Genomic DNA, 15,345 nt, shown 5'->3' with positions numbered 1-15,345 from the left:
TTCCTCCTTTCTAGTATGGATAAGAGAATGTGCTCCAATTCCTCTCATAAGGAGAAGCAGACATGCCTTGTGAGAGCACTTGAAGAGCCAACTGCTCAATTTTGGTGTGTGGGCCCCAAATATTTGCATGAGCAAATGTGCCTGACATTGACTTATAAATATCCAACTCATCACACAAGATGACTGGTTTTCAAGATCAAATCAATATCAGGCAACATAATCAGGCCATGCTGAAAATTCAATGATCAGGCAACAAAATCAGGTCATGCTGAAAATCAATGATCAATACTTGGCATTCAGCTATCCATCGTTGAAGTCTCCAAGAAGGAGGACTCCCTGCTTGTCAAAAATTGCATGATATCCTGATATAATACAGAGTATGGAGATGTCTCTCCCTCCTTCCGAAGCTCCTTGGAAATATGTGAGGTCTTTGCAGGAAAGTAGCAAACTGCAATAGAAATATCTCGCATTGTGCTCCTAATCCAAATCCAAATGAATCTGGCACGTGCGTTGCGTCTCTCCATGGCAATCATGATCGGTACAAATCACCATCGCATCAGATCCATGCACTCTTGCCTTCCCTGGTCTCATCCCGATAAGTAGACTCCCATGCGTATCCACTTATTGTTGGTAGTAGGCGCTCCAGGCTCTAAGGAATCTCCATACAGAAGAGAATGTCTCGTCCTATGTGTGACTCCGAGAAATTCCATGTCTTTGACCATATTGTTCCATTGCAATTCCAAATGGTACAGACCAAGGTCTTGATCGTGTGGGTCTCATAGACCCCGCATCCCTATGTGGGTGTCTCATGGGCCCTCGCCTAGGTCCAATCCAAACATATGATGCAATGTGATGTTATGAATGTCCTCTAGAGACCCAATAGGATCTATGGGGAAAAGCATGATCCTATCTAAACGATTACGAATTGCAGCTTGACATTAAGCTATCAATGGCACAATTTCCATATGGTTGTGCTCATGGTCAATCTAGCTATTGTGAGCCCAATCCAAGACCAGAATTTGATATTCAAAGACTTCTTTACATTAGATCCTACCATTTTGGCGAGCTTCCAAATAAGGTTTTTCAGACTCAAGGATGAGAGAACTTGTAATCATGTGATTGTGCTCGTGGTCAATGTAGCTAGTGTGAGTCCTATCCAAGGATTGGGCTTTCATTATCGTCCTTTGTGGCGACAAATTACTTCTATGCTTTCGCCTTTTGTTCCAATTCCTCCTTTGGAACTCCAGGACCGGCTGGAAGATTGGACTTTGACTTCTCCAGGGTCCTCTTCTCGTTCTTTGAGGCTATCTCAGATTATTGTACCTGCATTATATAAAATCCTTTTGCCTCAACCTTGGGTTTCAGAGAGAGGTGATTCTGTTTGGCGAATGCATCGCCCAGCCAAGTGGTGGAGGAAAAGATTACAGCAACTTTGGGCCTATAAAGTATCGCTTCGGCAACAGGTTTTTATCATTGTCTATGCAACCACAATCAATAGGGATTTTTTCATTCCCCAATTCTAAATATGTGATTTTTGGATTTATTCAAGTGCTCTCATTCCCCCTAGATTATGCATGTGTTCCATGTTTAGGTACTGTGTATGTGTACTTGAGCGCGCGCGTGCATGCGAGAGAGAGAGAGAGAGAGAGAGAGAGACCTAACAAGTTTTCTGTGGGACTTTACAGTGTCCAATCTGCAAGGTTTTATTTCGAATAGGGAGCAGACATATGAAGATCCAACGGAAGAGTGAATATCTTTCTATTTTATCATTATCCTTTATCTAAAGATTTACAGTCTTTATGCTGATGTTATTTCTTCTTAGGCATTGCTTACTTCCAGTTGATGCTTGTTTGATTCTTTGCTTGTTTTCTTTAAAAAGCAGGCTACTATATGCTGTTTTTGTGGCATCAAGTGAACATGCAAGTATTGCTGAGCTGGCAGCTACGTTGCAGGCTGACCTAGCTCAGCTCGAAGGTGCAGTCTCTTTGGCCTGTCGACTTGGATGGGCAAAGAAAGTTATGGACCCTGTGGCACTACTGCAGGACCTGAGTATGCCAGGCTCCCCTCTCAGTGAAGGTAGTGGGCTTGATGATGCTTCTGGATTTGGCAATTCCAGCCTTTTTTCAGAAGGTGCTTCGGATGCTCAATCCGATGCAGATTCTATGAAGGCTTTTTCAAGCTCAGCAAGGCTGGCGTTCATGGTCGATGCGAATCTCACTTCATACCTCATGATGGGCTCTTTGTCTCCAGGTTTTATGTTAACCTGCCTGTAAACTTAAATTTTGACCCATTTGCAATTTTTAAAACTGGTAAGAGAAGGTTTGTTCTGAAAGCACATGGATAGCAATGCCAGGTTCAAGACATTTACAGTTTTCTAAATAACAATCTACTCAGTTATGCTCTTATGATTGCTAGAGCAACAGTATTTGAGGACATGAGTACTTAGGCCTATGCCTCCAACAACGTCCCATGAGATCTAAATGCACATTCATGTCCATATTTGGGGAAATGAGAAAACAGAAAATGGGGTGCCAATGCATGTAATAAATGGCACGAAGTTATACAGCTTTGCACATCATTCCCTGAGAATGAGGTTACATAACCAGGTGCAAGGGTGCATTGCTACCAGCATGTACTTTATGCCTAGATTGAAAGACTGCATCTAACACCCAGGGATTTGTATGCATCCACCTGTCTTTCAGCTTGAGAAAATTCTCGTTGTGGAGAACCAAAAAACATGGAATAAGAATACGAGGGAAACAGTAGCCAGCACACATTAATTTTAGAACCTGGATTCCGAATCTCACAAAAGCCTCTGCTAAAATAGTTGAAGCTGTTGCGGGTATCCTTGCGGATGCATGTTTTGAGCCGGTCAGGATTGTGGGTCATGTGCATTAAATTCTGGCTGGTATTTAGACCCGTGCCTGGAGGGCGGGCTCTTGGAGGATTTAGTTTTGTGGGGGATGTCCCCATAAGATATTGGGAGTGGGACCTTGGGGAATGGGAGTGAATTGATGTAGGGAACCATTGCAATAATCCCATGTTCTTTCATTACAATGTTAGTAGTGCCAGGAGATTCAAGCTTGGGGTTGTGGGTTGGAAGCCCTCCAGAGCCTCTCACAGGGAGGAGTTTCCAATTTCTGCAGATTTGCAGAAATGCTTTTGAAGAAGGCTCTAGAAACCTCTCAGGAATAGAATAATCACTCTTTTTTTTTGGCTTTCAATTCACAGAGGGATTGCAATGAATCAGAGAAGGTCCAAGTTTAGGGCTTCCTCTTCCTGCCCATGTTGCCTCTCTGCTGAGGAGTCCAGTCAGCATTGCCTTTGGGAATGCAGATAGGCCAGGATTGTCTGGAAGGGGATTGCAGAGCTCTTGTGCAGATTTGTTCCCTCATCCTTCTTCATCACATGGCTGTTACTCCAACTTCTGAAGCAGGTGGAATGCCTCACCCAACAAGGAGACCATCAACAAAATCCTCAACTTACTGGATGCTCAATGGCTTGGCTCTCTCTAATTGGTCCTCAGGTGCTTTATGAGACACAGTTCTTTGATGTCATTTAGGCTGTCTCAAAGCTCAATTTTCTGTCAAAACTGTTACAAATGCATAGTAAGACTTTGATATGTGCGCCAAATTGCATCCAAAGGAGAAATTTCATTGTTGAAAGTGAATAAACTGTCATGATTCAGTCCACAATGCAAGAATGTTTTTTTTGAAGACTCGAGCCTTTTTTAAAGTCATTTTTGCCCATCGTCACCTGCCTAGATGTGCAGGAATGCAATATAGACTGAACAAACACTTTTTCCACCAAGAAAAAAAGTTGTCACAAAAAAAATGGAGTTGCCTTATTGCAAATCAACTTGGAGCGTGTGCTAGGCTGTTCGAGTTGTGTGCTTGTTGGCGAGCTATGTTCCTCTATTGTGGAGTAACTTTCAGTGATGGGATTTCTCATAGTTGTTGTTCATGCCTATGGATCATCTCTAGGGATACAAAGGTGCACGATTGTGTGCAAGATTGCCCAGGGAGAGAGGCTTTGATGTGGAGTGTAGGAATTGGTGTGAACTGTTGCTCTAATATCACTTGGGAAGTTTGTGAGAGTGGGGGGAGAACACACAACACTGGGAATCCGGTTGTTCTATAGCCATCCACTGTGGTTGTTATCAAGATACCCTTTCATTGAGCTGGGATCCCAAGAAGTAGGTTGTAAGCAGCCAAATGTTTTTTATTTATTGATATGTGGTCTATATCATTTTCTTCAAATTATTAAAATAGAATGTTCTTTCCTCTAGGAAAAATAAATAAATACAAATTTTGAGAAGCTAAATGAATCAAACATATAAAAAATACAAAGAAACAATGGGTTTTCTAGGAAACCTCAAATCCTAGAACTAGATTGAGTCCTAGATCGACACTTGGCATAGTGTCACATGTATGCTGCAAAATATTGTTATTGCATCATACTCTAAGAGATCCTAGACTCCTTCATTAAACTAGAGCCAAATTCTTGATTTGAACTCATTTACAATCCATGAGAGTATTATCCTATCCATGGTGAGCATAAGTCCAATAGAAATGGTTCATGCAATTATTTTGGAGATCTTATACATGATCCCATAGATTTTTTTGGTCTTTTGTGGACACTATTAGATCTCTCTCATATTTGAGAGAAATAGGTCCCACATAGAGAAACTACAAGTTCTACTTCTTGCTTGATTGATCTATAGAAAGCCTTCCTTCCTCCTCATATCTTGTCAGTAGAGTTTGGGGATACCCTTCTATAGCTTGCATCACAATATCCGGACGACGCACGCTACCATGGCTGGCGTTGACCTCATTAATTTGCATTAGAGGCAAAGGGGGAATCAGAGGAGTTGGTACTTGGAGATGCAGATTGTTTCCAGGCCTAGTAATCATATGCTTATCTCAAAGATCAAGCCATGCACTCTCTTGTTATGATGAGGTGAATGAAGTCAAAGAGGATCTATCACAGCTCCACAAGTACAAGACTTGGCTAGCACCTCATGAGCTTTCAGTAAACTCAGCTTCTAAAGAGATCACTTCCCACAAATCTTGGAGGTGGGTTTTACCAAAGAGGATGGGTAGAGGGCACTCTACGTGAGAGATGGATCTGCATTTTATGTGATATGAAGGAGACTGCGATAGAGGAGGACTCCACATTTAGATACCCTGTGTACTGTGAGATCTGTGGACGGCATGGCCATCTATTCGAGATTGGTTTTAGCCCACTCAGAGATTTCTTGGCCCATCCAGATTAGTGGTGCCTAGCAATTTTCCTCTTCGAGATCTAGTGACATAAGAGATCGGCTCATGCAAGTGCAGAGGAGAGCATAGAAGGGCCACCCATCAGATCGCGGCCAAAGGATGATCACAAACTTTTTCTCCGATGACCCGAGCTAGCAATAGGGGAGAAACGACCCAATGGACTCTCACATGAGGACCACAAGCATCTCCTCTTTACTATTTGACTTGGGGAGATGCACCACTAGAATGACAGAAGTGCTTATTAGAAGATGAGCTACGTCCCACAGGAGGGAGGACCCTTTGATAGACTGCTCAAGTTGAGCACCATTAGTGTTCTATTACTGATTTTCGTCCTCAAAGGCACCGTTTCTCACCAAATTCAGAGCCACTAACAATGGAGAAGGCGCCCCACTCTATGGAGGAAAGCGTCTGCTTTTGGGGAAAGCCCAAGATTTTGGAGAAAGCTTGACTTTCTAGAGAAAAGCACCTATTTTAGGCAAGAAAAGCAGGGCCAGCTTTTAGAAAGCACATGTTTTCTAATTGGCTGGCCTAGTCTATAAAATAAGCTTCTCTAGGCTTCCAATTGTATCGAGAATTATACTCAGCCTCATGCTCCCTCTGTAAGCCTATTGTACTACGTTATTCTATCGCAATAAAGACGTCCAGGGGGTCCAACCCTTATTTCTGGGCCCTAGTGTTGTGTTTTCTCTCTTCCCCTCTTCCTCCCATATTGTTTCTCTACAGTGAATTGTATAAGAGTCCAATCGTTGAGTTTCTCCCTGCTGTTTGTGTTTTCCAGCCACCAGACGAAAGTCTTCCAGCAAGGGCAATTTGTTCCAGGAAGCCGCGAATTGATTCTTGGTGCTGCGAATTGATTTCCAGCTACTTAATGTGCATTTTCCAAAGTGTGAATTGATCAGAAGACTTCGATTTGTATGTAAATCTAGGTTTGAAGTCCAATTGAGGTTTTAGTAGTTCTCAAAGCCCTTCACCATCTTGAAAGCACTATGAATCAAGAGAAAGGAGGAGCCCAAAGTCCCAATCTCATATGCTTGTCTCTTATCAAAGGCTACTTTAGAAAGTATTGAAGGCTCTGATGGTCAGTCTTTACTAAGAAATCTACCCCTAGAAGATAGTGCTTCCAAAGGTTTTAAAGCATGGATTACGGCTAAATGTTCCTTCTTGTAAACATCATAGTGGAGCTCAGCATCTCTTAACCGTCCACTTTCATAGGCTACCACATGCTAGTCTTGGGTGGGAGTAGCACCAATGCAATCATCACTTGCAACAGCTGCTACCAAGAAAGGTTGTGACACAAGAAATTTTTTTCTTCAGGTTGAAATTCATAGGAAAAATTACCCAGCACGTGGATACAGGTTTGCAGGATTGCGACATTCTTTATTAGTGTGGAGGTCCCTAAATCCAGTTTACACATGGACTACAATTCCTCTTGCAATTAGAGTATTCCACATCCCATTGGGCAACATTGCCCCATGCATAGTCTCTGTTGTTCACTGCTCTGACCAAGCATATTCTATGCTGGACTCTGCTTTGACCAATCCCTGGCATAAGACATTTATTTCTGTCCAATAGTAGGCACACAGGCCAAAAACTATCACTAGCAGCCACACCTAGCCACATAGTCCTCCACTACTACTACCAGTGCCCACAAGGTCATTTAGCTGCTCAGAGCAGAGGGAGAAAGCATATACACAGCCATCATTCATAGTAGCTTGGACAAGAAATGGAACTACCCACTAAGAGCACCCCTGCACAACATAGGCATCAGGAACTCCAGCCAGCTCTCGGAGCTAATTTGCAGGTTTGGACATTACAAGTTTCTGGTAATGCAATTTGGGCTTACCAATGCTCCGACTACTTTCATCATGCTTTTGAATGACTTACTATGCCCATATATTGGGATGTTTGTAGTACATTTTGTTGACATATCCTTGTTTACAGCAAAAGTATTGCTGAGCATCGTGAACACTTAAGAAAAGTGTTCGATACTTTGAGGGAAGCTAGTCTTTATGTGAATAAAAGGAAAATCGTGCTATGCATGGTGAAACTTGAGTATCTGGGATTCATTATTACACCTGATGGGGTGAAAATGGATCCGAAGAAAGTGGTTGGGATATTAACATGGCCCATTCCTTAGAGTCTGACCCCGTTGCGATCTTTCTTAGGATTTGTCCAGTTTTATCAAAGGCATATCAAAGGATACTCCAAGATAGTGTCGTCTTTGATTAAGCTGACCTCAGATAAAGTACCTTTTGTGTGGGGACATAATCAACAATAAATTTTAACGCCATAAGGAAGGCTGTGGTCTCTAGTCCGCTGTTAAATATTATTGATCCCCAGAAACTGTTATTCCTAGAACCGACGCAAGTGGCATTACGATAGGAGCAACTCTTCTCTAAGAGGGAAGGCCGGTAGCCTTCCAAAGCAAGAAGCTTTCTCCCTCTCAGCGAAATTGGCCAACTCATGAATTAAAGTTGTACGCTATTATTCATGCTTTGAAAACATGGAGGCATTATTTGTGTGGTTCAGAGTTCTACGTGGATGTGGACCATGATACTCTGAAGCATTTTTGTAAACAACCTAACTTAAAGCTCACCAAGCTAGGTGTGTAAAGCTCATGCAGGAGATTAATACGATGATTCAATACTGAAGAGGGAAGGAGAATAAGGTTGCTGATGGGTTCTCGCGCATTATGCATAATATGAGTTCCACGGTATTAGAGAGTGCTCTAATGATTGAGATTAGAGAAACTCAGAAAGTGGACGAGTTCCATGGTATTAGAGAGTGCTCTAATGACCGAGATTAGAGAAACTCAAAAAGAGGATGAGTTTGTCTAGAGTCTTCGGCCTAAGGTTTATTGGCATCTCGAAAAGATCAAACTTAGTTAAGATATACCATAGTGGATGGTAGCTAAAACATAATAGCAAGGTGGTTGTACCTAATCAAAATGATCTTAGGTAGAGGGTCATTCAACAGTGCCATGATAGCCCATGTGCGGGACATCCAAGGTTTTAGAACACATATGATCTCGTGAAGTGAGATTTCCTTTGGCCAAAGATGAAAAAGCATATTCATAAATTTATGACATGATGTTTCTCGTGTCAAGTAAGGCAGAGTGGGTGAAGCCACCTGGCCTTTTATACCTATGGAGATACCATCTGGTGGATGGAAGAGCATTTCCATGAAATTTACTGTTGGTCTCCTTATGACACAGGGTGGATATGATTCTATCCTTGTGGTAGTTGACCGTCTTACCAAGATGGCTTACTTCATTGTGACTAGCGATTCTATTAGTGTCCCGCAAGTTGTGGATTTGTTTATTAAGTGTATATTTTGTCTGCATGGACTACCCAGATCCTTAGTGTCAGATAGGGATGTTAAATTTACCAGCGATTTTTGGATTGCAGTGTTTGAGGCACTAAGGACTGAGTTGGGAATGGGAATGAGTAGTGGGAATCATCTTGAAATGGATGGTCAAACAAAGATAGTCAACCAAACTTTAGAGGATATGCTCAGAGCATATGTATTATTGAGGCAACATACATGGGACAATTGGTTACCATTATTAGAGTTTGCCTACAATGATAGAAAACATTCCTCTATAGGAATGAGCCCATTTGACTTGAACTATGGTTATAGACAGTAAATCCAACCATGGATGGGATACCTAAAAAAGTGTCTAGTGCCGTGAACTATGTTGTTTAAATGTGGGAGATGCTAGTACTTGCAAGATCTAACTTTCGCCAAGCTATGGATAGAGCTAAGACATATGTAGATGAAAATAGATCTTTTAGAGAATTTAAGGAAGGATAAAAACTTTTTCTCAGAATTCCTTCACACTCCAAAACTTTGACTGCAAGAGAGTGTGTGTCACGGGGGCATGAAATTCTAAGTACTTTAATGTACTACAAGACCGTGACAACTTTGGTTTTAAAAGTCCAAGCGTGGGCTTAATAATGTGTAATTAAACGCGGCATGGTGCCTAGCACATAAGCGTAATTAATCCCTAGGCCCAAAGGCATTCCAAGGAATTAAGAGAGTGGTTGTTGGGAAATGATGATGTGGCATTTTTAATGGGCCCCCTAGAGGGCCATGTACCTTCAGTGGCCCCCCTAGAGTTCCAGGTGGCTATAGTGCCTTCTACATGCTCCTTTGCCATTCCTGGACCTTCCTGGGCCTTCTAAACTTCACATGTGTGGTTTTCTCTCTCATCTTCTCCCTTTGTTGAGATTTTGGACTAGTTTTTCAGCCTCCTTCAGCTGAATTCCGTTTTTCTTCATAACTCCTCACCCGTTTGGATTCCTCGACTTCCGTTTGGCCCAATGGCTTCCCCTCTGCCTCCCCTTCGTAGTGATATGCTTTTTCCTCTGTGCGTTTGGTAGAATGGGCAGAGCTGAGCACTTCTTTTGCTGGTCGAATTTGCAAAAGTGGCTTTTTCTGGACCTTTTTTCTTCTACCGCCTCCTGGGCCTCTCCTCTTGCAAAGCTACAGCTTTTTGTTGAATTTCGAGTGGTCCGACGCTCTGGTTGACTGGTTTTTCTCAGTTTTGGAGGACTTTCCGGCGATGAAACTTCTCCAAAACCTTCTCAATGCATTCCTCTCTGAAGCACGCTTCTTTTGAGCCCAAGAACTCCCACTTTCTCGCGACAGAAGTGCTTCTTTTCGCATTTTTCAGTGGAATTCTTGCTGGTCGGCTCTTGTAAATGCTCTTTCTTCATGCCTTTGCACTCCTCTTTGGCTGAGAATGCAATTGGGCATTGGCTACTATGTCCTCTTGGCGATTGAGGACTTGGTTCGAGTCTTCAGGGCTTGGTGAGTTGTGATTTTGCTACTGCAATTTCTTTTTGCCATAAGCTATTGGTTGGCCTCATGTGCCGTCTCTTTCTTGGCTCACAGGTGCCCAGGCAGTGCTACATGAGTCATTCTTTGGTTGGGTACTTTGCTGATTTTATTTTGGAGCTTTGAAAAGCTTTGTGAATGCCATCTGGAAACCACTCAAAGAGAGTGCAGCTGGGGTGCAGTGTGATTGCATCTGGACAGCCAATGGAATTGCACTCGGAAAAGAGAATGCCTTTGGGTTGAACCTATGGGTTAAGTGCACTTATGTGATGGTGTTCTATGCTTGAAAGCCTTGCGAAGGCTTAGTGAATTGGGGCTGCGTGCTCAGTTGCAGGGAAGGTCTCCCAGATGCAACTTGTAATCATTTCATTGTGAAATGTAAAGAAATACCGAAAGGGGCGCCACGGTGTTTGGGGCCAATCGGGTGCACTTGTCTATGTCTGTTGAGCAGGGGCATTCTAGCCTCCATCCCTTTTTCAGTGGTTTTGTTTGTGAACAAATAGGTAAATGCCAAATGGTGATCATGCAATGGTTAATGGTTGTGATATATGCTTTGTGAGCTGTAAATAAGTGCTGAAGTGATTAAAGGTTTAGTTCCACTGCCCTCTGAGTGATTAGAGGCCGGTTTCATTGGTTCCATTGCCGGGATACCACACACTCTTTCTCAAGAGGTGGGCCTCGGTAGTTTGGTGGAAGGATATCTTTGCTGCACTTTCTGACAGCTGAATATTACAACCATAAACATGGTGAGTACCCATGAGCAAGAGAGCTCCACAACTCCTCAAAGGAGAAGGCGGGAAAGCCTTAATGATCCAGCTAGTGTACAGCTACAGGGAGCACAACAAATGCCTTTTGAGCAGGCCACACATGAAGCTACAACTGAGCTCAACGGTGATACTAGTTCTAGCAGTGAGTCAGATGATGCTACTATGTTGAATGCACAGCTTGCAAGTGCAGTGACTGCTTTGACTCAGCTGGCTCAAAATTTGGCTCAGATTGTGCAAACAAATGCCAAGAAGAAGAAGAAATCAAGAAAGCACAAGCACGGAAAGAGTGAGTACACACATGCATCAGCTTCTCATGGCAGACCGCACACTCATGCATCAGTTTCCCATGAGGGACAGCCATCAAAAATGACTCAGAAAGTGACTTCCAAGAGAGAGGAATCGCCCAAAAGAGCACTTGAGAAAGAGGTACAAAAAGTACATCCAGTGCAACAATATGAGCAGCCAGCACAAGGCCTTGGTTTGGGTATTTCTACTCCTCAAAATAATAATGTGCAGTCTATAAATGTGGCTCAACCACCTCAGCCATATTTGAGGCAGCAACCTTAATATTTTGGTACAGATTCTATCTTTGATGCTATGTTGATTTCACCGCCAATTGGGCATAGAAAACAAGCCATGTATGACAATGTGGGAATGCAACCAGGCATGCAAGCCACAGTATATGCTCCCATGCCTAATGTTCAGCCAAGCATGGCTCTCCCTACTGAAGGGAATGCTGCAAATATACAGCCATCTTTGGGACAGCCAATATCAAATGTATATAAAGAATTTAAGGATGGTGGTTCTCATGTCAAGTTTGATACATATAATGGAGTACAGGACAGGTACAAAGCCCTCACATTCCTTCAACAGTTTGATGCTGCATTTCTTGGGGGTTTGTTTACAGAAGCATCCAAGATGAGGAAGGTTGCCACATTTTTGAAAGGCAATGCACTTAAGTGGTACACCAACCTTATGCTTCATGGAGATGCACCTACTACTTGGCTGGAATTTAAGCAAGTGTTCTCTTCTACTTGGCTTACTCCAACTTTTGAAGTTGAAGTACTTTCACACTGGCATGACTTGTCATACAAACTTTGCAAGAATCTTGATGATTACACCCAGAGGTTTTGGAATGTTTTGCTGCCATTGAGCTCTTACAGGCATGTTTCTTTGAAAGAGCAAATAGAGAGGTATTGTTGTGGATTGCCTAGTGAGCTACGTGATTATTGCATCAAAACCAAGGTGGGTTCTATGACTCAATTAATTGAGAATGCAAGGACAGCATATGCATGGATGCAGGAGAAAAATTTGGGCTTTATGGACAGCAAGAAAGAAGACAACAAACGGGCTGCCAAACACCAGGATAAGGACATCAAATCTGAAAATAAAAATTATGGCAAACGACCGTTTCAAAAGGGAGGAAAAGCCCAATTCAAAGCTGGTCAAAGGCGTGGACAGCCTAATAAACAGCCCCCTACCAAGTTATCTAATGAAGAGAAAAAGTCACTCATGGAGCAAAACAAATGTTTTATATGCAAAGGAGAGGGACACCGCTCTTATGATTGTCCATTCAAGAAAAGAGACAGGTCAGATGATGATAAGAATGGTGATAAACAGGCTGATCGGAAGGGCAAAAAGCCTAAACCTTCTGCAGGACTTCTTCCAAATGTGATTGGGAGTTTGCCACATGCACATGATGAAGAGGAAATGAAAAAGACTGAGATGTGCAGAGCATGGGGAAAAATCAGAAATCAGAATTGTTTGTTTTTCTTTGATTCTGGGGCAAAGGCAAATTTCATAACTCCTGATACGGCAAGAAGGCTTGGCATCGAGCCTGGGGAAATGGGGCCATCCGGCATGTGTGATATGGCCAACCCTGAACTCAACACACTTGTCACTCCTATCATTGGCAAGTTGAGGATGCATATCCAGGGATATCAGGATGCAGAGGACTTCTACATTATGCCTTTGCCAGAGTGTGATGCTTTGCTTGGGATGCCTTGGATGTACAGGGTGGGGGCTGATGTGCAGATGAGAAACAAGAAGATTTCTTTAACTCATAGAGGCAAAAATCATGTACTTGATGTTAAGTTGAAAGGGGAGTCCATCCCTGTAGTTTCAGCTTCTTGTATTTCCAATGTAATAAAGCGTCATATTTCAGCGTACTTGATTTTTGTCAAAGAGGATAGCCAACCAGTTCAGGAAGGCTCTACTCTTTCTGCTTTAGATAGAGAAAGGGCTGCTTTTATTTCAAATTTTCAGGATTGTTTCTCAGATGCACTTCCTCAAGAATTACCTCCCAAGAGGCCCGGAGATCATCAAATTGATATAATTCCAGGAAGCTCACCGCCTAATATACCTCCCTATCGTGTCAGTAAGGCACAACAGGAAGAGATAATGTCACAAGTGAAGGAACTCTTGGAAAAGGAATTAATACAGCCAAGTAATTCTCCTTACTGTTCCCCTGTGTTGCTTGTGCAAAAGAAGGATGGCAATTGGAGAATGTGTATTGATTATAGGGCTTTGAATAAAGTCACAATTAAGAACCGTTTTCCAATTCCACGCATTGATGATATATTGGATCGGTTGGAAGGTTCCTCAATATTCAGTCGTATTGACCTTAAAAGTGGATACCATCAGATAAGGATACGGCCTGAAGATGTCTACAAGACTGCCTTCCGCACTTCATTTGGCTTATATGAGTTCCTTGTGATGCCTTTTGGTTTGACTAATGCACCTGCCACTTTCAATAGAATGATGGACATAATTTTTAGAGCACACTGAAAGTTTGTGGGCACTTTCTTCGATGACGTCATTGTGTTCTCTAAAAATGAGCAGGAGCACAGGAAACACCTCACTATTGTGTTTCAAGAGTTGAAAAGACACAAGCTATTAATAAACACCAAGAAAAGTGAGTTCTTTATGCATGAGATTCATTTTCTCGGTCATATAGTGTCAAAGGATGGAGTCAAGATATATCCTGCAAAAGTTGAGGCCATAAGGAGTTGGCCAATTTTGAAAAATCTGCATGAAGTCAGAAGCTTTCTTGGGTTGTGTTCATACTATCGGAGGTTTATAAAGTACTTTGCAGAAATTGCTTCTCCCTTGCATGCTTTACAAAAGAAAGCGGTACCGTTTCGGTGGGGACCAAAGGAAAATGCAGCTTTTGAAGAGCTGAAGCAAAAATTGTGTTCTGAACCCGTTATTATCTTGCCAGATCTTGCAAAACCCTTCGCTGTAACTTGTGATGCATGTGGGAACAGCATAGGAGGCACTTTGATGCAGGATGGCAGAGTGGTTGCATATGAGAGTAGAGTTCTCAAAGATGCTGAATTGTACTTGCAGACATACGAGGAGGAAATGTTAGCAGTGATACATGCTTTGACCACATGGAAACATTACCTTCTTGGAGCTGATTTTTATGTGCAAACTGATCATCAGTCACTTAAGATATTTTCTCACGCAGAGAAAATTATCTGAAAAGCACATGAGATGGGCTAACTTCCTCTCAATGTTTCATTTTCAAATTGTACATGTGCCGGGTAATAAAAATGTCGTGGCTGATGCACTTTCCAGGAAACCACAGCCTGAAGCAGTCTCCAAGAAACCCAGTGTTTCAGCAGTGAGCATTGCTTATAGCAATGTGTTAGATGTGATGAAAGATCAGTATGTTAATGATGCTGATTTTTCAACTATTTATGAACAACTTTCTGATGGTCAAAGGCATGATCACTATATGTTGAAAGAGGGTTTCATTTTGATGCATGGACGACTCTGTGTCACTGATCAAATGCGACAAAAAGTCATAATGGAAAGTCATGCTCCTCCATATGCAGGACATAGGGGAATTACAGCAACAATTACAGCAGTGGAGCAATACTTTTATTGGCCATCTTTGAGGAAAGATGTGGAAGAATATGTGAGAACATGCATGGTTTGTCAGAAAGTAAAGTTTGACATGCAGAAGGCACCTGGGTTGTTACACCCTTTGCCAATTCCGGATAGACCATGGCAAAGCATAGCTATGGATTTTGTGTTTGATCTTCCACGTACTCCTACTGGACATGATGGATTGTGGACAATAATTTGCAAGTTTAGCAAACAAGCCCACTTTGTGCCAGTAAGAAAGAAAATTATAGCAGATCAAATGACCAAATTGTTTTTGCAGCATGTCTTCAAATATCATGGGATGCCTGAATCCATAATCAGTGATAGAGATCCGAGGATGACCAGCCTCTTTTGGAGAGGACTGTTTGAAAATATGGGCACTACGCTGAATTTTTCGTCATCTTTTCACCCTCAGTCTGATGGGGGAGAAAAACGGTTTCCCAGGCCACCCTTGCTGCAACATCTGCTGTGCCATCAAGTCCACTCCATAAAAAATTCCTGACTGGTGGTCTGATGAGCTGAATGATGCAATCCCAGCACCAGCAAGAACACACAAACCAGGAGGT

The 15,345-nt window shown here is 42.4% G+C and overlaps 1 protein-coding gene across 8 annotated transcripts in view; it reads left to right on the top strand.

Moving 5' to 3' along the window:
- Positions 1-15,345, top strand: part of LOC147903504 (FAM91 carboxy-terminus protein) — a 222,079-nt gene that overhangs the window by 182,407 nt on the left and 24,327 nt on the right. For 7 of the 8 annotated variants that reach the window (XM_087399493.1, XM_087399497.1, XM_087399488.1 and 4 more), the window contains exons 10-11: positions 1,686-1,746; positions 1,883-2,250. The exons of the other annotated variant lie outside the window; for it this stretch is intronic. In XM_087399493.1, the coding sequence (XP_087255619.1) occupies positions 1,686-1,746; positions 1,883-2,250 (429 nt within the window). The remainder of the gene's footprint in view (positions 1-1,685; positions 1,747-1,882; positions 2,251-15,345) is intronic. 8 annotated transcript variants of the gene reach the window in all.

This window comes from Dipteris shenzhenensis, chromosome 3, assembly GCF_047967505.1.
Source record: "Dipteris shenzhenensis isolate YYH24624 ecotype China chromosome 3, Dip_SZ_1.0, whole genome shotgun sequence".
NCBI lineage: Eukaryota > Viridiplantae > Streptophyta > Polypodiopsida > Gleicheniales > Dipteridaceae > Dipteris > Dipteris shenzhenensis.
Note: the sequence above shows the minus strand (reverse complement) of the source record. Positions and strands in the feature narration are given on the sequence as shown.